Source organism: Sturnira hondurensis, unplaced genomic scaffold (assembly GCF_014824575.4).
Source record: "Sturnira hondurensis isolate 20B ecotype Veracruz unplaced genomic scaffold, ASM1482457v3 Scaffold0008908, whole genome shotgun sequence".
Taxonomy (NCBI): domain Eukaryota; kingdom Metazoa; phylum Chordata; class Mammalia; order Chiroptera; family Phyllostomidae; genus Sturnira; species Sturnira hondurensis.
This window is the reverse complement of record NW_028081539.1, coordinates 4,405,444-4,426,910: the sequence shown is the minus strand read 5'-3', so window position 1 is coordinate 4,426,910 and position 21,467 is coordinate 4,405,444. Positions and strand designations below refer to the sequence as shown.

The 21,467-nt window shown below is 37.6% G+C and overlaps 1 protein-coding gene across 2 annotated transcripts in view; it reads right to left on the bottom strand.

The window, feature by feature from the left end:
- Positions 1–21,467, bottom strand: part of COL21A1 (collagen type XXI alpha 1 chain) — a 120,436-nt gene that overhangs the window by 76,338 nt on the left and 22,631 nt on the right. The window contains exons 6-9 of one of the 2 annotated variants that reach the window (XM_037056352.1): positions 20,462–20,539; positions 18,734–18,742; positions 18,329–18,412; positions 11,201–11,263 (exon numbers count right to left, since the gene is read on the bottom strand). In XM_037056352.1, the coding sequence (XP_036912247.1) occupies positions 11,201–11,263; positions 18,329–18,412; positions 18,734–18,742; positions 20,462–20,539 (234 nt within the window). Of the gene's footprint in view, positions 1–11,200; positions 11,264–18,328; positions 18,413–18,733; positions 18,743–20,461; positions 20,540–21,467 lie in introns of those variants that run through there. The other variant, XM_037056353.1, reaches the window with a different exon arrangement.

Below are 21,467 nucleotides of genomic sequence, written 5' to 3'. Positions count from 1 at the left end.
ACTAAAAGTGAAAGGCTGGAAACAAAGATTCCAAGCAAATGGACAGGAAAAAAAATCCGGGGTAGCTACACTCATATCAGACAAAATAGACTTCAAAAAAGAAAAGCCATAAAAAGAGACCCAGAAGGTCACTTCACAGTACTCACGGGAAGAATCCACCAAGAAGACATAAACATTGTAAATATATATGCACCTAACATAGGAGCACCCAAATACATAAAGAAAATCTTGGAGGACTTCAAGAAAGATAGTGACAACAACACAATTATAGTAGGGGATTTTAACACCCCACTGTCAAAAATGGACAGATCTTCCAAACAAAATATCAACAAAGATACTGTGGCATTGAACAATGACCTGGATCAAATGGACTTAACTGTTATTTATAGAGCCTTTCATTCCAAAACACAAAATACACTTCCTTTCAAATGCACATGGAACATTTTCAAAGATAGACCACATGATAGGACACAAAACAGGCCTCAACAAATTCAAGAAAACTGAAATCATGTCAAGCATTTTCTCTGACCACAAGGGACTGAAACTAGAAACCAACCTTAAGGAAAGAAACAAAACAAAAAAAATCAAACTCATGGAGATTGAATAGCGTGCTATTAAACAATGAATGGGTTAAGAATGAGATCAAGGAAGAAATCAAAAAGTTTCTGGAAACAAATGAAAATGAACACACAACCCAAAACTTATGGGACACAGCAAAGGCAGTCCTGAGAAGGAAGTTCATAGTGATATAGGCCTACCTAAAAAAGACAAATATTTCAAACAAACAACCTAACCCTACACCTACAAGAACTTAAGGAACAACAACAAAGGCAGCCCAGAGCAAATAGAAGGAAGGAAATAACCAAGATCAGAGCAGAATTAAATGACACAAAGACTAAAAGCACAATTCTAAGGATCAATAAATCCAGGAGCTGGTTCTTTGAAAAGATAAACAAAATTGACAAGCCTTTAAGCAGGCTCATCAAGAAAAAAAAGAGAGAGTACCCAAATAAACACAATCAGAAATGAAAATAGAGAGATGACAACTGATACCACAAAAATACAAAGGATTGTAAGACATTACTACAAAGAACTATACACCAAGAAATTTGAAAACCTGGGTGAAATGGACACATTTCTAGAAAAATATAATCTTCCAAAACTCAGTGAAGAAGCAGAAAGCCTGAACAGACCAATAACAGCAGATGAAATTGAAGCAGTAATCAAAAAGCTTCTGTCACATAAAAGCACTGGACCAGATAGTTTCACAGGAGAATTCCACAAAGCATTTAAGGAAGAGCTAACCCCTATCCTTCAAAGACTATTTCAAAAAATCCAAAATGATGGAAGACTCCCCAACTCTTTTATAAAGCCAGCATCATCCTAATTGCAAAACCAGATAAAGACATAACAAAGAAAGAAAACTTCAGGCCAATATCACTAATGAACATAGACTCTAAAATCCTCAACAAAATGTTGGCTAACCACATTCAACAATACATTAAAAAGATCATACACCATGACCAAATGGTATTCATCCCAGGGATGCAAGGATGGTACAATATTCACAAATCGATATATGTAATACATCACATAAATAAAACAAAACACAAAAATCACATGATCATATCAATAGATGTGGAAAAAGCATTTGATAAGGTACAACACCCATTTATGATAAAAACACTCAGCAAAGTGGGAATAGAAGGAGCATTCTTCAACACAATAGAAACCATATATGAGAGACCTACAACCAACATCATACTAACAGGGCAAAAACTTACAGCTTTCCCACTAATATCAGGAACAAGACATGGATGCCCACTTTCACCACTCCTATTCAACATAGTGTTGGAAGTTCCAGCCACAGAAATCAGACAAGAAATAAAAGGCATCCAAATTGGAAAGGAAGAAGCAAAACTGTCATTGTTTGCAGATGACATTACAATGTACATAGAAAATCCTATAGACTACACCAAAAAACAACTAGACCTAATAAGGGAATTTGGGCAAAACAGTGGGATACAACATCAATATTCAGAAATCAAAGGCATTTTCGTATGCCAACAATGAAATACCAGAAACAGAAATCAGAAAAAAATTCCATTTGATATAGCAAGAAGAAAAATAAAGTATCTAGGAATAAACCTAACTAAGGAGGTAAAAGACCTGTACCCAGAAAACTACACAACATTGAAAAAAGAAATTAAGGAAGACACAAACAAATGGAAGTATGTACCATGCTCATGGATTGGAAGAATTAACATCATCAAAATGTCCATACTACCAAAAGCAATTTATAGATTCAATGCAATCCTTATTAAAGTACCAATGACATATTTCACAGATATAGAACAAACATTCCAGAAATTTATAAGGAACCATAAATGACTCCGAATAGCTGCAGCAATTTTGAGAAAGAACAAAGTAGGAGAGATCACAATACCTGATATCCTAATGTATTACAAGGCCACTGTAAAACAGCCTGGTACTGGCATAAGAACAGACACATAAATGAATGGAACAGAACTGAGAGCCCAGAAATAAACCCAAGGCTCTATGGACAATTAATATTTGACAAAGGGGGAAGAAGCATAAAATGGAGTAAAAATAGCCTCTTCAGCAAATGGTGTGGGAGATCTGGACAGCTACATGCAAAAAAATGAAACTTGAGCACCAACTTACACCATACACAAAAATAAATTCAAGGTGGATAAAAGACTTAAGTATCAGTTGTGACACCATAAAAGTACTAGAGGAAAACATCAGCAGGAAAATCTCAGACATTTCATGCAGCAACATCTATAGAGCAAGGGAGGAAGGGACATAGAAATAAGAATAGAGCAAGGGACATAGAAATAAGAATAAACAAATGGAACCTCATGAAATTAAAAAGCTTCTGCATGGCTAAAGAAAACAGCATTAAAATAAAAAGAGAACCTAATATATGGGAATACATATTTGCCAATGGTACCTCAGGCAAGGACTGATCTCCAAAATATATAAAAAACTCACATGACTCCACTCCAGGAAGAAAACAACCCAATTAATAAGTGGAAAAAAGTCTTGAACAGGCACTTCTCCAAGGAGGACATACAGAGGGCCCAGAGACATTAGAGAGATGCACATTAAAACTACATCTCTCTAGCTATCAGAGAGATGCAAATTAAAACTACAATGAGCTACCACTTCACATCTGTCAGAATGGCCATCATAAACAAATCAACAAGTGTTGGAGAGGATGTGGAGAACTGGGAACCCTAGTACACTGTTGGTGGGAATGAAGACTGGTACAGCCACTATGGAAAACAGTATGGAATTTCCTCAGAAAACTAAAAATGGAACTACCTTTTGATCCAGCAATTCCACTGCTGGGATTATATCCTAAGAACCCTGAAACACCAATAAAAAAAAACCCCTATGCACCCCAATGTTCACAGCAGCACAATTTACAATAGTTAAGTGCTGGAAGGAACCTAAGTGCCCATCAGTAATGAGTGGATCAAAAAACTATGGTACATTTACACAGTGGAATACTATGCAGCAGAGAGAGAGAAGGGGCTCCTACCCTTCAGGACAACACGGATGGAACTGGGGAGCATTATTCTAAGTGAAATAAGCCAGGTGGTGAGGGACAAATACCATAAGATTTCACCTTTAACTGGAACATAATCAACAAAAGAAAAAAACAAGCAAAATATAATCAGAGACATTGAAATTAAGATCAATCTGACAGTAACCAGTGGGGAGGTGGGAGGGAATAATGGGGGGAAGGGTTTTCAAGAACTACTACAAAGGACACATAGAGAAAACCAAGGGGGAAGGTGGAAGCAAGAGAGGGAGGTGGGTTTGGCTGGGGTGGGGATGAGAGTGGGGGGAAATGCAAACAATTGTAATTGAACAATAAAATTATTTTTTAAATGAACATATCCAATATACTGACAAACAAAATAGAAACAGAGGCATAGACACATGGAACAGACTGACAGCTGTCAGAGGGAAGGAGAGTGGGAGAGATTAGATGAAAGAAGAAGAAGGGATTAGCCAAAGAACATACATGTACAACTTGTAGACACAGGCAAGAGCATGGTAAGGCCAGTGCGGTGTGGGGTCTGCATGGAAGTGGGCAAAGGAAGGGAAATGGGATCATCTGTAACAGTGTCCACAAAAATTAAGAAAAAATTGTGTGTGTGCGTATATATGTGTGTATATATATGTATACACATATATAAACACACATATATATATCCATATCCACATACACACAATATGAAAACACACAATAAATAAAACAGCTAATCTATCCCAAACTAAACTCCAGATTTCTCTTGCCCAGTGCCATCCTTCCACATCTCACTGGAGTCTCCTTTGGCTTCTCGCTTAAATTTACATCCAATACATCAGCAAATCCTGTCAGCTCTAACTTCAAATTATCCCCAGAATATAAGTAGTAGTTCTCTTCACCTCACTTCTGCTATCCTGAAGCTAGCTGGTCCCCCTCATCTCGCTCCTGGGATGTCTTGAGCCTCCTGAGTGCTCTTGCTGCCTTTACTTCCATCATGCGAAAATCTATTCTCAACCCAAAAGTCACAGTAATTCTTTTTTAAAAAGTTATATCACATCCATCCTTTACTCAAGACCCTAACATGGTACCTGAGTTCACACCAACTGACAGCCAAAGCCATCACAATGGCTTGAAGAACTGTACTTCATCTCCTCTCCTCTCCTCTCTCCTTCCTACATAAATAAGTTCATCTCCTACTAGCCTGCCCCTACCCTCTCTTTATTCATTGATCAATAAAGACATGTAATTCTGAAATTCTCCATCAGTGCTAACTGCACTCCTGTAATGTTTAACCCTCTATAGTAAGCTGGCCAGTTTCCGAAAACTAGACCACTGAGGAGCACACTGAGGAAGATCGGGACAAGGTGGAACATGGCTGCATAACTGAATGTGACCCATTTTTAAGTCTATTGGTAGCAGTATTCTGTCAATCACTTCTTAAGGTCAATGATATGAACAATCATCTCCAGAATTGTGTAGCTTAATCTAGCCTACCATTCTTAGCAAATCGGATGACGGCCTTCATGGAATCTCAGAAAATCATTACTGGAGAGAACCTGGGCCTTATCTAGCATCATGTTCCAGATTAAGAAACAGGAGGCCTTAGTAGCAAAGCAACTTTTAAAAGCAAAGTGGAAAGACTTTCAAGGATCATTTCTATAGTTCGGTTAAAGCAAAACAGAGGGCAAAATAGTTGCAGATCTCTCTGCCAACCCGCTAAGGCTTTGGTTTCAGTAAAGTGCACCACTTTATGAAAAGAATTAATAATGATGGAAAACAGAAATGAGCACTATAAAAATATAAACTTCTACAAAATCATAAATAGTCCTAGTGCATGTTTCCACACATGGCCTTCTTCTAAAATCAATGTCATATCAGTACGATGTCTTTAACTGGTCTACTCTGATTACCTACCAGGACATAGAAATACTTCCCTGCCTCTCTTTTAATAATGATAAGAGAATAAAATAGTAATACATTCAGCCACTGTGCTGATAGAAGTTATTGAACTAATAGAGAAACAAGAAAGGAGTGGAAGGACTTTTAAATAGTTCTTTAATTTTGGCTGAAGGCATTTTCCTTATGAAAATTAGTATTTCTCCAGAGTGGAATAATTTACTATTTAAAGCTCTGGTTGACTTGGCCTGGTTATAATGAGAAAGAGACTCAAATTGCTTATTGAGGGGGGTTGCACAGAACTAACTCCAAACAAAGCAGAATTCCCTTCGAATTGTTCCATCCAAGTTTCCTTGGTCCAGATGGCTTCAATTGCCAGCCAGAGGCTCCACCCACACCTTCCCACTCCCGCTGTGCGCTGGCCCTGGTCACACACTAATGACCCTCAGCTGTTCTGGCTCCCAGGCTCACTTTCTCTTCCTGCCTGGCCCCCCAATCTCCTATCTCCTGCAGAGAGAAAGAAACAGGGGGAAAGGAAGATAGTTAAGAAAAAAAAGTCATATCTCTGGGTAAATCGGGTTTGGTTTAGTGTATCAGTTTTCTATTGCTGTTGTAGCAAATTACCCCAAGCATAGAAAAATGTAACTTACAATTCTGCAGATATAAGCCCCAAAATGGGTCTTAAGGAGCTAAACCCATAGTGTCAGGGGGCTGTGTTCCTTTTAGAGGGTCTAGGGGAGAATCTGCTCCTTCCCTCTTCCCACTTCTAGCTGCTGCCTCACTTTGATCACTGGTTCAATCATCACTTCTCCTTCTCTGACTCTGATATTCCTGCTTCCCTTTTATAAGGACTCTTGTGATTACACTGGGCTATTCAGCTAAACCAGGATAATCCCTGCACCTCGGGGTCCTTAATCATGTGTGCAAAGTCCCTTTTGCCATGAAAGGTTTTCTAGCTACCACAGTAGGTTTGTTCTTTCTTTAACATCAGATATCATTTAATACCATGTAACATCTAATATTTTCTGACATCTCATGTAAAATTCTACATAGCTATATCAATACATAAAATCATATATACAAACACAGAACATATACATGTACTAAAGGAGGTAAGACAATAAGTCTTATTGTAGCTTAATTGAGAGTCAGAGTAATACCTGTGATTATTGTATCAGGCTAATTAAAACAAATTTCCAGCATTTCATTCATGGCAAGTTATTAAGAAAGGAAAAGCACGGAGCAAATGAGCATTCATGATCTATGGAAGGGCTGCTCGGCCCTCACTTCCAAATACTGCCCAGGACTGTAAACCACTGAAAAACAAAAGCCTAAATAACTTAGCAGCATTGTCAAGGAAGCTCTGTGTCACTGTGAGGTGCCAGCAGGTGCACTTCAGCATGGACTCAGGACAGCATGAAGCTGTCAGGAATAGAAAGAATACGTCCCAGGGAAGGGGTCTCAGGCAAAGGAAGGCTCATATTTATAAAACTCATCTCAGTCAGTGATTAGGTCAGAAATCGTGTAGGACCTCAGGCTTATCTTTGGTGGGATTAGGAGTTGCAGTTAGGGAATGTAACGAATTCACATGACCCTTTGAATTAGTGAGCAAGGGATGGGTTATTAGAGAAACTACAAGGCTAATGTTGGGCGATTACAGGAGTTAAGGGAAAGGGCAAAGGGGAGATGTTCATTTCATTCCATTCAAAATAGAAGCAGTCTGATAATAAATGTATCACCCTATATCCTGAAATATATCACCCAACAATTTCTCTACTTATTGGCATGGCACTCTAGCCCATAAAAGTGTAACGACCCACATTCTTAGGACAAACTCTCTTCTTGCAGCTGGAACCAATGCTTTCCCAACTAAAAAGGATTTTCTTTCTGAAAATATCTCAAATATTCCAAATCATAAATTTCTCCCTTCTTCTTTTCTTCATCACAGAAAATGCTATAACATCTCCCATCTTTTTAAAATCCTTTTCCCCCACATCCTCCCCCATGCTATTACTCCATTTCCCTGCTTCTCATTATGTCCCTCCAAATAAGCATCTATATTCACTGCCACCATTTTATGGCCTCATTATCAACTCCCTCTCAAACCCATTTCAATCCAGCTTTTGTACCGCCCGTCCCTGAAATCCCATTTCTCAGGTCCTCAGTTACATTTACACAGCAAATCCATTGGTCTAGGCATAGGTCTCACTTTTCTCAACCTGTTTACAACAGTAACACAACTGATCACTCCCTTCTCAAAATGGTTTCTTCACTTGTCTCCCGGGACGCCACACTCTCCTGGCAGTCCTCCAACTTCACTGGTCATTCTTTCCTGATTTCCTTGGTTGTATCCTCTCTTTATTCTCTGTAAGAGAGCCCTAAACTCAGCCCACTGCCACCTTCTCTTCCCCAGTTATTTGTACTTGTTCTCTAAGTAATCTCATCCACTTTAGTGGCTTTAGATACGTCTACATGCTAAACAGTCCTAACTGTGTATTTTCATTCTCAAACATATCCCTGAATTCAACATTCCTATCTGTGGTTCTCTAGGAGACACCTTCAGCAGGTACAAAAACAAATTCTTGATTTCCTCCACAAAGCTGACATCCCCCCCAGTATTGTCCAGCTCAGTAAATGGTATCACAATTCATCCAGTTGCTCAAGCTAAGATCCTCTAAGTCTGCCTTGACTCTTTTTTTCATGCCTCATATCTAATTTAACAGAAATTCTGATCGATTTCACATTAAAAAATAAGCCAGATTATGGCCGCCTCTCTTCCTTGCCACCATATTGCCCTAGCCCAGGCCACTCTTACTTCTCAAATCTCTGAAATAACCTCCTATGTGGTCTCCTCCTTCCACTCTTGCCCCATACCTACTCTCCACACAATATTTACAGGGCAGGTCAGAGTAGGTTTAAGTTGTGAGTACACAGAACACAGAGTTTACTCCTGTATTTTTATTTATTAATGTTTGTATAATTTCCACACAAACAGGAAACCTACTTTTGCCCAACCCTGTGTATTTTTCTCTTTCTGAAAAGTAAGGCAGATCAAATCACTTTCCTTCTTAAAATCCCCAAGGAGCCCCGGCTGGTGTAGCTCAGTGGATTGAGCGCGGACCTGCGAACCACACGATCGCGGTTCGATTCCCAGTCAGGGCACATGCCTGGGTTGCAGGCCAGTTCCCAGCAGGGGACTCTCGAGAGGCAACCATACATTGATATTTCTCTCCTCTCCTTCCCTTCCTCTCTAAAGATAAATAAATAAAATCTTTTTTTAAAAAATCCCCAAGGAGATTGCCATTATATTTAGAATGAACTCTGCTGGGTTAGTTGAGCCTCACTGCCCTAGTCACCCATCCCTGCTCAGCCCGAATCCCAGGTCCTCAGCTTGCTGCAGCACCAGCTGGCCTCCTGCTCTGACAATCTCTCTGGAGACTGACCCAACATTGGTATGACTAGACCTGAAATATCACTACTCTTCAAGACTTGGCTGTATTTTTTATATTAAATTTGTCACCACCTCTCTCAGGGCATAAGCTCCACTTTTTTCCCAATGGAGTATAGATGGTTTATAGATGGTATATACCATTACACTTGTGGTTCTTTAACTGCTCAAACATGAATGACTCAATATACNTTTAAGTTGTGAGTACACAGAACACAGAGTTTATTTCTGTATTTTTATTTATTAATGTTTGTATTATTTCCACACAAACTGGAAACCTACTTTTGCCCAACCCTGTGTATTTCTCTTCCTGAAAAGTAAGGCAGATGAAATCACTTTCCTTCTTAAAATCCCCAAGTAGATTGCCATTATATTTAGAATGAACTCTGCTGGGTTAGTTGAGCCTCACTGCCCTAGTCACCCATCCCTGCTCAGCCCGAATCCCAGGTCCCCAGCTTGCTGCAGCACCAGCTGGCCTCCTACTCTGACAGTCTCTCTGGAGTCTGACCCAACATTGGTATTAATAGACCTGAAATATCACTACTCTTCAAGACTTGGCTGTATTTTTTATATTAAATTTGTCACCACCTCTCTCAGGGCATAAGCTCCACTTTTTTCCCAATGGAGTATAGATGGTTTATAGATGGTATATACCATTACACTTGTGGTTCTTTAACTGCTCAAACATGAATGACTCAAAATACAAACTTTCCCATCCTTCATGGCAATGGTTAATGTCTAATGATAAAGAAAGTCTTTTAGGAGATATTTTTTGGTGACAATTGTTTAACATTCAAAGCTAATTCCCAATGTTTATTTGCTGTTATAAACATTCTGATAGAAACTTACCTGTAAAATGTGCCAAAAATGCTTTAACGTAGATCTGCTTTATGTTTAATTAACAAATGTCCCTTAGGTTCTCTTGACCCTTATCATCTAACCTTATTAGATTATAAGTGTACACCAGTGCATGTATTCTTAGGAAAATAATATAACCTTTAAGGAGAGTTTTAATTTATATAAAAGAATTTCACTCTAAAATGGAACTGGAGGACATAAAGTGGAAACTCTCACTCATGCGCCCTCAGAAAAACAACATTTAAAGGACTCAGAAACCAATTTCCCTGATTTACAGAAAATTGGGGATGTCAGCACTTTCTTAAATGGTAGGGAACTGGTCAGGGGTTGCCTCTTATCAACCTTGGGAGTTTTTGCTAATGATTCCCAGAGGCAAGAACAAAAATTGGCTAGATTGAGTTTTGCTTGTGCACCTGAACTGGTTTTGTCTACTTTGGGTATTTTTAAAGCTGGTCTTGTTAGCTCATGATTTTAACAGACTCTAACTGAACTCTCTCCTCTTTACATTCCCTCTCCACAAATCCAGTCTACGCCAAACCCTGAATGGAGTCAGCTGTAGCTTAGTAACGGTTTGTGTGCCCTGAACTGCAATTCCTCTGCTATCCCCAAATAAACACATATTTTTGACAGTCTTGAGCATGACACAATTTATCTCTTTATTTAGGTCAACACTTGAACATTTCCATAGATGTGAAGAGAAAACATAAAAAGATTTCCCAAACAGCTATTTGTTGATACTAAGAATTAAATGAACAATTTTTTAAACATAGCAAAAATAGCCACAGTTTTGAGGTAAAACACCTAAAAACTGACTAGAATGCTAACTCCATAGACCAAACCAGCCTTAATGCTCCCCTCAGTTTGACTAAACTTTAGACGGGCTTCTTCCTGACTAACCTCTGATCTCCCTTCTCTGAGAACATTTACTTTCAAAACTTTGTCATTATAAATTCTTTCTCTCCCCCTCTAAGTTGTAAATCTTTTTAAGAACCTCACCAGCTTTATAACTGGCAATAAAAGTCTTTCTCAAGGACCTGGGAATCACCCTTTTAAAATGCAGTCTTCAAAAAAGGTAAGTGCCCAGACCTCCCAGCCCCTGTGGGAGGGTAGAACCCCAACTTCCATGGGTGCCACTTGGCAACACTGGTGGCTTACTCCCAGAAGAAAACTTTAGCAAGCTCAGGATAACTTAATTTGCTTCTTCCCATTGATCAGCCTCCCCTGTAAAGTTTCCCAGCACTTTCCCCCTAGCTCACCCCATTCTTAAAAAAGAACCCACCTTCCTTTTGTTTCAGCTAAGTGGACCTCAATCTCTTTCCCTATTGTAACAGCCTTAAAAAGAGTCTTCATTACCTGTTTCATTTTTCCCAGTGAAATGTTAACTTTGGCACTATAATCCCAGTACTGGAGATGACTAAGCTTTCAGTACTCACAGGCTTACCATCTTGACCAGGCTGTCCAGGGTAGCCAGGGTTCCCAGGCTGTCCAGAGTCACCCTAGGGAGGAACAAGACTTCTAAATACAAAACAACCAACCGTATTGGCACAATCAGAGCCCATCAGGATCCAAAGTCAATTCTATTATTTGCAGCTTTTTGTATATTACAAACAAACAAACAAACAGAAGTTAGAAAAATGATGCCATATTTTAAAGGCCCACCTTAACAAATAAAGGTTTTTTTGGTATGTCAAATGTACAATGATTTATTTGTGTGAGAATGGATATAATAGGTAAGGTAAATCTCACTGATGTAAAGTGTTAATAGTTACAACAGGGTACATCTTTATACTTCTAAAAAATGGTGAGGTGCCACAGCAAACACATTTTAAATGATAGCAATATTTCACTCATAAGACTACAAATTTAATTCTGTCCTAAATGTTACACTGTGGATATCAATGGCCTATGAAACACCTCAATTCAAAATTATTTATTTAAAAAAAAAACAGTCCACAAGCCATGTGATCTTACAGGTGGAACTCAAGTTTAAAGCTGCAGAACAGTCATTTCTTTCAATCCAGTCCGGTGTCTCTTTGCCTGTATGTATAATCTCATTCGAACATGCTCAGATTCTATAACATGAATACTTTTATGAGAATGAGGCCCCAGCCAAACAATCCAGCCCAACTCTGACAGTCTTTGAGCATGCGTAACATCAAAGAAATGACCTTTGCCCTCACAAACCAGAGATCTCCAAAGAACTGTGAGCCCAGGCACACTCATGGAACTCTAGACTGTGGCACAATGGCCAGTACTGACCACACAGATGGTCACCACCCTTTATAAAAAACAATGAAAGCAACATTTTTGTGAGGTGAGAGTCTTTCATAATTTAATACTATGTCATCTATTGCTGAGTCCATGAGGTCCACATGGGGCATCTTGCCAATAAACACGAAGTCTTGGCCATCAGTATCAATAAATCCCTGCCTAGAGGCAACTGATTTTCAACTCAATAATTTGTCACTATTTTCCTCAAATGATCATGCACACAGTATAGCAGTGATTATATATTAGCTAAGGGTACTTCTACCAAGCCAAATTTCCTGGTCTGAAATACTACTTCAGGCTACTGGCCAGAGATTTTTTTCCTGAAACTCAATGGGAAAAATGGAAAGAACTATGTGATTCCCATGGAGACCATTAAGAAAGAGTGGGCTTTTCACATAGGAGCAAGCTTAGCATAAGGAAAGGCTGAGAAGAGGGAAAATGTCATTTTTAAAAGGGACAAAGAATGGCTGGTTGTAAATCTAGGGAGAAAAGTAATGCTGAAACATTTAATGTCTTGCTAAAAGGCTATAATTTGTCATTCTAATCCAAGGACTTCCGGTGTTAGCTGGACATGAGGGAGCAACATTCTGGCTCTCTGAAGTGTTAGAATTTTTCTCTTCTTGTTTTCAGAGGATCCACATTAATCTCTAGCTCTCCTGTCATCCTTCTTTATCCAGAGTAGCCAGAGCCCATCAGGATTGGACTCACTGCTTTCAACAGATTCCACTGTTCTTGTCTCCCAGGAACAGGATTTTCTTCCTTTTCCATGTACGAGTCAACATAACAAAATTTTCTAATGCTGCACCTCCCTCATTAGTCCACTTTCTCCTGATGTCACTTATTGAAATGCCACAGTAGTACCTATATCACTGATCACTCATTTATAACTAAAGTTTCCTCAAAGTCCTTACTTGATAAGTCTGTATTTATTGTTTGGATTTAGATTCCTTGAAAACATGGTCCATATTTTCTAGGTTTTGTGTGTGTGTGTGTGTGTGTGTGTGTGTTTTACAATTCTGTGAATCAAGTAGAAATTCAATAACTATTTGCTGACTGACTTATTTCAAATCAAATCAAATTCCCTGTTAATGATCCCTTCACTTGCAAAATATTACTTATCTGCAAAAGCTAGGATATCAAAAGTATCTGAGGGGGGTTAAGCTCTACTATGATGAGGATGAAATAAAACTTTGGCACATGAAGAAATGAAATTTATTTTTATGCTGCATAAAAATACAAAACACGCTTAAGAATAGCATTTTAAATTAATCAAAACCAAGTTTGCGAGGGGAAAAAAATCATCCACAAGATAAACCCATTGTGAGTTTATAAGGACCATACACTGGTCAGCAGCCCCATCAGGGAAAAGTAATCTGTTTTATAGGTTTTATTATTGCTGATAGGTTTTACTGCTTATTTTGACTACTGTTCTACTGATTTATTTGAAAAAAAAACTCAGGTAGGTTTGGTGTTGCTTCTATAAAACTGGAAAAATAAAACCTCAATTAAATTTGGAAAGAAGGCAGGCCTGCGAACCACACGATCACAGTTTGATTCCCAGTCAGGGCACATGCCTGGGTTGCAGGCCAGTTCCCAGCAGGGGACTCATGAGAGACAACCATACATTGATATTTCTCTCCTTCCCTCCCCCTCTAAACATAAATAAATAAAATATTTTTTAAAAATTTGGAAAGAAGGAAAATTAAAGTAAAAATTCAGTTTTTACCTTTATAAAAGCTGACACCCAACCTTTATTGATTGATTATTGTCTGCTACCAGATGCAGACACTGGCCCTCAGTGTCTGCGTCCATCATTATGGATAAAATGAGAGATTCACATGGACTATCGAGGCCTGTGGAGGAAAAGGAACAGCATGGCTTTTCTCTCAAGAGGAGCAAAAGCCATGGCCCTTGCTGTGACCTGTCTTTATTGGGTTCTCAGAACATTACATGATGGTCCTCATTTACTATGCACAGGTTGCTTTAGGTGGTTACCTTTTACAGAAAATAAAGGAGAGGATGCTGGTAATCAAATCACAGAAGAGGGATATTTGCAAATGAAAAGGGCAAAAGTGGTTGGACCCATTACACTAGTCCTAGGAAGGTTTAGCATGGATTTTAGGAAGTTATTTTGCAGTAAATGTTTGCCATAAATCCAGGTGAAGGAGTTTTTAGCAAAAAGCAATGGCCTAGGCACACTGGCGGCCTGATTACCCATGGGAGAACCCATCCGTGGGTGTGGGTCCTGTGCATCTTTGAGTGGGAGCTGGGCCCACACGATGCAGAACGGTCTCCTACAATTAGAACTGCTTTAAAAACTTTACATACATTAAATTACTTAATCCTCATACTAATTCCACAAAGCAGGTAATTTTATTATTCCCATTTTACATGGTCTGAGAAGTATAGGTAACTTGCTCCAGGCCACAGCGTAGTGGTGGTGGTGGAATTCGAAATAAGCCAGTTCAGCTTGAGTCCATATTTTAAACTCCACTATCCCTACACACATTGAAGTGCATACATGATCAGAAACAGGCCTGGGGACTGCTGGCAAACTGAACATGGAAAAAATTCCTAAATACATTAAATTAGACATATGACTTATTATTGCACAATCGTGACTGAATTCCCAATCTACTTCTAACTTCGTTGAAACATTTTCACATCTTGAATTTTTTAACAAATGTATTCAGCTTAAAAGCAATACTTCCTTATGTTGAACTGAATTTGTGCCACAGGGTTTCTGAGTTGTGGACAGGAGTGGGAATGTCATGGACTAGCTCAAACATCTCTGAGGAGAGCCTCTCAAGCCGTGTAAATATGAACAATTAAAGTGAAAAATAGCCATGTTTGCAAAAGCAAGGTAATATTTTAAGTTATTCATCTAAAACAAATGTTTTTGGGACTCTCCCCATAGGACCAAATCCCATGTTATCCAGGCCTTTTTCCAAAATCTTTGTGCCTTCATTATACTTTTGGCCTCCACAGGAGTATCTGATCAAAGATCTACTCCGTTCTCCAAAACAACCTCTTCTCTCCCTTAAAACTCAAACACACACTCCCTAAGGCAAGGAGGAATCTACTTATCCTGGGAAAATTAATATAAAAATGTAAATGTCTAGTTGCCCCTAAAATTTTACAAAGACTTTTTGTATTTTAGACAAAGGATACTTTGATGGTCCAAATGAGTCTCTGTGCGGAGCATTATTAGGGTAAAACAAAGGGCATCAACAAGGATATAGCAGTAGAGAAAGGGGCATTTCAAATAAAGAACTCATTAAGAATTGCTCCTTTCGCCCTGGCTGGCGTAGCTCAGTGGATTGAGCGCGGGCCTGCGAACCAGACGATCGCGGTTCGATTCCCAGTCAGGGCACATGCCTGGGTTGCAAACCGGTTCCTTGCAGGCTAACTACCAGCAGGGGATGCACAAAAGGCAACCATACATTGATGTTTCTCTCCCTCTCTCCTTCCCCTCTAAAAATAAATAAATAAAATCTTTTTTAAAAAAAAAGAATTGCTCCTTTCTACAGAAGAAAAATAATGTTTTCTTTTCACTTCTGAAGTAATAGATCTAACATTTAAGGTTAGATCAACTGTGGGGAGCTTGTCCCCACAAATGTCCCTGTGGCTACCGAAGTCGGGGAAGAAGCTGCCATTTTCATGGCAAGGTCTTGTAAAAGGGGGTTGTTTGTAAATTGAAGATTGCCCGGACCATTCACACAGAACAAAGGCATCCTATGTAAGTTAGTAAGGAGCAGGGGTGAATCTTATTTTTTCAATGATTTCATAATTCATTAAGTTAAAAAAAGATTACTTAACACTAGGTTAGACACTAGAAGTCCAAAAGAGCATTTAGTTTGTATTTTCCTTCTCTGTGAATTACTTGCATATAAAAATTATTCCAATAGATTCATTAATTTAATCACTTTCTATGTTTGACACTAGGAATACAAAATAAGTAAGATGTGGGTAGCTTATATTCAGTGACATATATATCTATATCTATATCTATATATACTTGCTTATTGAAGAGTTATAATGCCATAATAAGTGTGTAGTATCACAGTTAATTTGACCTGGTTTTTTAAGAGGGTTGTCATATTTTTTTGGAAATTTAGAGAACTTTTAACAGATGACTTTGTCTTAGGACAAGTACTTACTCACATAATCAACACAAGAATTTCTCCTAGAACTCCATTTCTAATAAAAAGACTAGGTCTGTTTTTCACAGGTAACTCTGTTTGATGAACATCTACAAAACTTTCCAGAGAGCATCACAAAAATGGCCAATATGTCTCAGATGGATCTATAGTAAAATTGCTTCATCTCCTTTAGTTCTGGTTCTGTTGATCTAAATAAAACTCCATCAATTTTCCAAGACGGAAATTCTCTAAAGGAAGTTCATGAAACTCAGAGTGTTGCTAGGGATTCTGTTTTGCACCTACAGGTCCCTGATGTGGGTAAGGAACCACTTCCAGGGGAAACAGCCTTAAGAGGATGGAGAGTGTGTGTGTGTTCCTCTCCTTCTGCCAGATTTTCTGAAGAAAATGGAAAGCAGATCAGGAAGGCACGCCAACTTGAAGACGGGTGGAAAACTGCAATTTCACTTAAAGTAGTAGGTGGCAATGGGGCTACATTGTGACTAAGAAAGAAGAATGAAAATGAGGAACACATGAAACGGAAATACTGAAAGTCAGATAAGACAAAGGGTGTGCTAAAATTTTGCTGTAGAAACATATGTGAACAATAATTGGTGACGTTAGAAGACAACTAATGAACCACTAATGAATAATCAGAAAAAATCAAAAGCATCTGATACCTCCTCAAAAATGGGTAGCCCGTTAGAGCCCCAGGGAGTGACCAGAATCCCACTGAGAGTCAGGAACGCACTCTGGGCTTTGAGTAGTTAGGCAACATGGGACTCTGACTTACACATTGTATCTCTTGCACATCAAATCATTTTTATGTATAATAGTCCACTATTATAAACTATATATTTTTTAAAAAGAAGTCTGCTGGTTGGTCACACCAAGCTATCTTCCAAGGTGGCTCTCCAGAGCACCTTATAAGTGTTTCTCATTTACATCTAGGAACCCAAAACAACATGCAGTTAGTTTAACTACAGAACTCTTAGATTAACTTTCCTAAATGTAATCTAAAAATACTTCACAACAGTACATTAATTATGATGTACTGAAGTCAAATTCCAAGCCAAATAGACTTACTTTGAATAAAATATTGGATGTAAACTTTTATTTCTTAAATTTAACTTCTTTCTTAACAGCTGGGCTTGAGGGATGTTATGAATTATCATATTAAAATGGACTGGAGAAACATGTAAGAAAGATAGGAAAAACTGAATTTTCTTAGCTCCATTGTCCAGAGGCCAAAATTTTTCAGTCACAGCGATTGAAACAGTAAGAAAATTCATATTTAAGAAAAATTGTATGGTCACCTCAACTAATAGATGATTAACACACAAAACACTTTTGTTGGCTAGGAAGTCATACTTTCTTTGAAGTTAAACATTATTTTTATTAGGTGATTTTTAAAATAATATTAAATGAACAAGATTTATCTGCAGAGAACAGACAACTTAGCTTCTCAGTGTCTTAGGTGGTGTCTGAGATGCCACAGTAAGTACCAACTGGCTTAAAAACATTCATATTTAATAACAGAAGCATATTTAAAGTATTTTGTTATATAAAAATGACTGGTTATAAAACAGCATGCACTTCACGGCTGCAATCCCACTTCCCCAAAATAACTGTTACATGATTAAGTGAGATAAATATACATGCCTCTATTTTTAGAATCAGACATCTAATACAGCATTCAGATCTATTTTAAATGTTTTACGTGGTTTTTCAATCTGAAAATCTTTTTGACAAATTAAGAATTTAGAAATTTAAGAATTTAAAACATATCTTAACAAGTGCTCTTTCTTCATGTTGTACCGGTCGTAAGAACCATTCTCGGCAGTGTTGGGCAGCAGTGTTGGGCAGGGTTGAGGCGGGAGAGGGGCAGCGGGAAAGCAAATAGCCGAGCAAGCAAACTAACTTAATGCTCCCTCCGCACTGTACAGTGGGCCGGGGGTATCAGTTTTAGGTTCAAAGGAAAACACAGATTAGAATACACTTTTTAAAAAATCACTAACACTCAAGTTGTGAACTATCCTAAAACATTAGGTGAAAATTTCACAACAGGGTCAATGGTGATTGGGAATTCTGCACATTTGCTCAGCTCGTTAATGTGTTTTAACAAAAATTAGCGTGTTAGGTATCACTCACTTTGGGGCCTTGTAGTCCTGGTTTTCCCGGAGGACAAATACAGGGAGCTGGAGTTGAACCTACATCGCTGGGACCATTGAGGCACTACAAAGACAAAAACTGAAATAAACAAACATGGAAAAGTACATATGTATGTGTGTGTATATATATATATGTACATATGTATGTGTATATGAATATGTAGCTATGTGAAATGATGAAGATAACTTACATTTAATTTCTGATTTTATTTAGCCTAATCTAATAGCAAATTCCTAATCACAAAAAGCTATGAACACAAAATACACTCAAACTCCATTAAAAAAAGGGTGTCATTTGTCTAAAATACTTACAATTGGTGAAAGGAAGCTTACCAGTGTACAATGCAAATATCACCTTAAGGAGAACAATAGTAACCAGGCCTACCTCACCATTCTGAAAGAAAAACAACAAATGTGTTTTTAATTAAATTTCTAAATTATCTTCCTAATTTTCAGATATTTCATTGTCTAGGTTGGAGATGCCTGAAATATCAAAACCAGGAAGAGCTAAAATATTTGCTTGCAACTATCCTAAAAAACTTACTTATTTATACATGTTATTACTACATTTATAATAGGATAAAGAAAATTAACAATGATAAGTAGAAGAAAATTAAAATGCCGAAGCTCCTTAATATAATGGCCACGCAGAAACAAAAATACCTCAAGGTGGGATTTATACGCTGTCTTGAACTTCCTGGAAATCAGTTAAGAACCAGAGAGAAAAGCCAAAACATATCTAACCAAGCCATAGAATGGGTTCAATTAAATTTTCAACTGCAAGAATTAAATTTTATACACTCTAGGACAGCTTCTCCTGAAACAACCTCCTTCTTAGCAAAAAAACCCCCACAATTTCACAATTTGAGATAGGTTAATAATCTTTCCAAACAATAATAAATTACACCAGAAAATTAGAAGGTAGAAATGAAGGTACAAAAGGCAAATAAGATTCACCAAGTCACAGCGGAGAGAAGGAAGGAGACATAAAGACATAAGACACTGAACATGAGAACATAAAACCTGCCGTGGAGTAAGGCTATGCCTTTGCTATATGAAAGGGAAATGGTAATGGTATATGGTTGCTGCAGAGATATCAATGAATAAATTATGTACAATGGACTCTCAAAATTCCGTACCATTAATACTATTAGTAGAGATTTATATTCTCAATTACCAGTATCTAAAGTTTTAGTGCTTAAACAATTACCTATCTAAATACCCATAATGAATCATTTTAAGTCCATCTTTGAGTTTATTATAGCTCCATTAATTATGTTGCTCTATGTCCTCAAGATTTCAGAACAGGTAGATTCATAAATTATTCAGATTAATAGAGAAAAAGAAGATTATGAGAACATGACTATACAAACTAAAAAAAAAAAAAACCACATAAAGCTCAAATACCACTGGGAATCCACAGCACCAAAATCTTTTACAACATTCCACTTTATCTGAATTAGCGACAATACTACATACCATATTTTTCCTAAAGGAGAAGAAACTGATTGTATACATCCATGTATATAACCAGACTCTATAACATTTTAGTTTATAATCTTTTCCCTCTTAACACAGTAATGAAAATATCTAAATAAACAGAAATATTACTCACATCCTAGAAATATAAGAAAACCTTACTCATGTAAAAACAACAAAAAGAAAACTATGTGTTCATTATAGTTTGAGAAAACATGCTGGTGACCAGGAAAATGAGTAATTTCCTACTCCAGAACTGTGCTGTGTAATATAATAAGTATACATCTAGTTTAAAAATAGTAATGTATTTCACACACTAGATATTCAGACCAAAAAGAATCCTGTTTTTCTAGATCAAGCCCAGTCCTGCTTCAAGTGATACTGGACCAATCACAGAGATGATGTGGGAAAAACCATTTCTTGTGATCTTTCACTCATATTTGCAAGGTGAAACATTAAAATTGTATTTCAACTAAGAACTTCAAAATATGTTTTAATCAATGAAACTTTATTTCCTTTGAAAATTGAAAAAATTAACTATATATCAAATTAAGCAACACATATTATCTACAGTTTATTTATTTATTTGATACCACTGAAACACCACTTGGGAAAAATAGTCCATCCTACTCACAAATCCGGGAATCTCACATGCTGTCTCCCTGTTGTTCTGTTCTGGGTCACAGTAGATTCGCAACTTTTGGACATCAAACTGGGAACAGAAACCAAGTGAAGTCAGAGTTAGCACACAGCCCAATTGTTTTATAAGAATAACTCAGATACACAAAAACAGCCCTATAGTTAGCAACTATGGAAAGTTTAAATCACAGAATTCAGTTAAAACTTGAATACCTTGCCTATAGTATTTAGGATCTAATGCAACATAACTCTAAGGAAAACTTCCCTAGCACCAAAAACAAACCTCTGGTGTCCTTCAGGAACCCAGTGAAGCTTTTTAGTATCCTGTACTAAAAACTAGTGTAGGGAACCTTCCGAGGACGCCCAGAATACGTGGCTCAGGAACCATCTTTAGTCCCAGATATTTAGTTACTGGCACAGAACGCTGTGGCAGGCCCAGCCTCTGTTACTATTTAAACACTTACTGGAACATGACATGTAACATTAACATATAGAGACCATGTGTGCAATCACACACTTAAATATGAGTCTTCCCTCAATAAAAACAGAGTAGGAAAGACATGCCTTTCCAATAAAGAGCTTTAGAAGAAACGGCTCTTACACACACATGTCAACCTGCACGTACATACTACCCTTTAAAGAGATATTGAAAAAGTTGGTTTTGCTCATGAAGAACCCTGACATGCATTAATCTAATTTTATCTTCATAGCTGCAAAAAAATGTTTGTCACACCACTTAAAGCTCTAATCACATTTCCTTTTTTGAATTCATTATTTAATCTATGCCTCTCCTGAGAAATATGAAATTAATGTTTCATCAGAATATAGAATTCTACCCTGAACCAAGGCGAGCATCTTGCTAAGTGTTATTATTATAAAATACACTAAATCTAATTTTATGTTTTCATACTTACACACAAACACACAATTTCAATAATGACATGACCATATTTTAATATTGACCATATTTTAATGAAGTATCTTCAAGGAATTCATAATTA